Here is a 2,155-nt window from a genome sequence, read left to right as displayed (position 1 = left end):
GCATCGGAGAGGCAACTGATTGATGTTTCTTTCTCACATCGATGTTTCTGTCTCTCTCTAAAAAATAATTAAAAATCAATAAACATATCCTTTGGTGAGGATTAAAACAAAACAAAACAAAACAAAAAACTATCTGCTGTAGTAGTTACATTGCTCATTTCAACAAATCCTTGTTGCCCATCCCTCAAAGATGCTTCACTTCTTTCCAACCCCAGGAAAAATCCCCAAACAGAGACCATATGACTTCATCTAGAGAAGGAGGAGAATTTATTTTAGTTCGACTCTGGCTCACAATTTTGTCTTCTTTTTTTGTGTTGGAGTCATTAGAAGCCCCTTTAATCCCACCACAAATTAGGGCAACTCAGAGATAGCTTTCTTGGCTGGAGGACATGTTGGCTTCTCCTGCTCCCTTGCTTTCTCTTCGTACATCAGGATCCTGGTTGAGATGGGAAGAGACATAGGGGTCAGGGAACAATCCTCTCAGGGGAATAAATCTGAGGCGGCTATGAAAGTCCAGAAGAAGAAGAGGGTTTCGAGGTGGGAGGAGGAAGAAGGACGGAGGTGGGAGTGCTGGGGGCTGTGGGACCAGAACCATGGGTGGGGATAGGCCTTGGAAGGGCTCCTCAAAGGACAGAAGGAGTGGGTGCTGAGTGTGTGTAAGGAGAGCCCAGGGACTGGAGCAGGGTGGGGAGGAAACCCATCAGCACAGGGGCGGCTGGAACTGGACCGAGGGCCCCCCCGGCTCTGGCCCCTCTTGCAGTCCCTCACATTTTGAGGATGGCAGATCTCTTTCCCAACATCATCCTGAGGAAGTCGGAGTAGTCGAAAGTCTCCCCAGAGCCCTGGGAAACCTCCTTGATTAATTTCTTTAGCTCCAGGTGAGTCTTGGGTACCCCAAGTTTCTCCAACATTCGCTTCAGGGACATGATATCTGGAGATAAAGGATGGGGGTGAGAAGAGGGGATTTTTCTCTCTCCTGTGCCGCCACATTCCTAGGCACACATGCATTCTTTAAAGCTATACTATTTCTATGCTCCGGCTCTATCATCCATAGCCTAAATGATGAACAAGACACTTTCCCAAACCATCTTATCCCCATCCAGTGGAGCACAGTAGGAGAGACCTCTCCCTGGGTCTGCACTCCCCCAGCCCCCCTTTTCTCACCGATATCTCCGTTTCCATTCAGGTCAAACTCCATGTATTTCTCTGGGCGAGGGGAGAAAGCAGACGTAAGCTCTGGCTGGAAGGGCAGGGGCGGGGCAGAGCACTGAGAGGGTGCTGCTACCAGTGCTCGGTAGGGGAGGCGTGGGAGAAGGGGGGCAGGCAGAGCACTGAGAGGGTGCTGCTACAGTGCTCGGTAGGGGAGGCGTGGGAGAAGGGGGGCAAGTGCTCGGTAGGGGAGGCGTGGGAGAAGGGGGGCAGGCAGAGCACTGAGAGGGTGCTGCTACAGTGCTCGGTAGGGGAGGCGTGGGAGAAGGGGGCAGGCAGAGGAAGCAGGGGTTGGGTTGAAATGCCCTGTTAAGGCATCCTGAACTGAGAGGGGCTGCTGCGAGGGGCTGACCAGGGAAGGGATGCGACCAGGGAAGGGGCGATGGAGGCAGTCTTCCTTCTTCCAACCACACAGTACTGTGTCTGCTCTCCCCGCGCTGTTTCTGGGGAACTCCTACCCCCTCGCCTCCCACCCACCCCTACAGTTTTCCCCTCACTCTTGAAAGCTTCCAATTTGGAGAGCAGATCCTCATCACTGTTGTATTTGGGGTCATCCAGGAATTGCTGTGGGAAAAGCCAGAGCCAGGGTAGGCCCTCTGTCCGGGCCCCTTCCCCCAGCCCCAGCCCCAGCCCCAGCCCCAGCCCTTCCCCCTTAGTTCCCCCTTTTACCTTATTGATTTCATCCAGTCTCTCTTCCTGCTGGGCCTTCAGCAGCCCAAAGGCCTTTCCTCCTGAGGGGGCACAAAAGTTAATGTACCCCCACCATGACCCACCAGCACCAGGCATCGCAGTTGTGCCGTCTTAGGCCAGTAACTGCCCTGCTGGCTCCTTGGCCCACGTCTGTCACTCTTGATCACATTAAAAAAATATTTTTTTAAAAAATTGATTTCAGGGGGGAAAGGAGAGGGAGAGATAGAAACATCAATGATGAGAGAGAATCATTGAT

General features: G+C 52.6%; 1 protein-coding gene across 2 annotated transcripts in view; it reads right to left on the bottom strand.

Annotated features, from left to right (window-relative positions):
• Positions 1–250: 250 nt before the first annotated feature.
• The window catches only part of AIF1 (allograft inflammatory factor 1), a 2,448-nt gene continuing 543 nt past the window's right edge, over positions 251–2,155 (bottom strand). Inside the window, exons 2-6 of one of the 2 annotated variants that reach the window (XM_006772815.2) lie at positions 1,879–1,940; positions 1,707–1,773; positions 1,165–1,206; positions 769–931; positions 251–436 (exon numbers count right to left, since the gene is read on the bottom strand). In XM_006772815.2, the coding sequence (XP_006772878.1) occupies positions 352–436; positions 769–931; positions 1,165–1,206; positions 1,707–1,773; positions 1,879–1,940 (419 nt within the window). In that variant the 3' untranslated portion in view covers positions 251–351. Of the gene's footprint in view, positions 437–768; positions 932–1,164; positions 1,207–1,706; positions 1,774–1,878; positions 2,069–2,155 lie in introns of those variants that run through there. The other variant, XM_015569860.1, reaches the window with a different exon arrangement.

This window comes from Myotis davidii, unplaced genomic scaffold (assembly GCF_000327345.1).
Source record: "Myotis davidii unplaced genomic scaffold, ASM32734v1 scaffold1006, whole genome shotgun sequence".
In the NCBI taxonomy this organism is placed as follows: domain Eukaryota; kingdom Metazoa; phylum Chordata; class Mammalia; order Chiroptera; family Vespertilionidae; genus Myotis; species Myotis davidii.
This window is presented reverse-complemented; position numbering and strand designations above follow the sequence as displayed.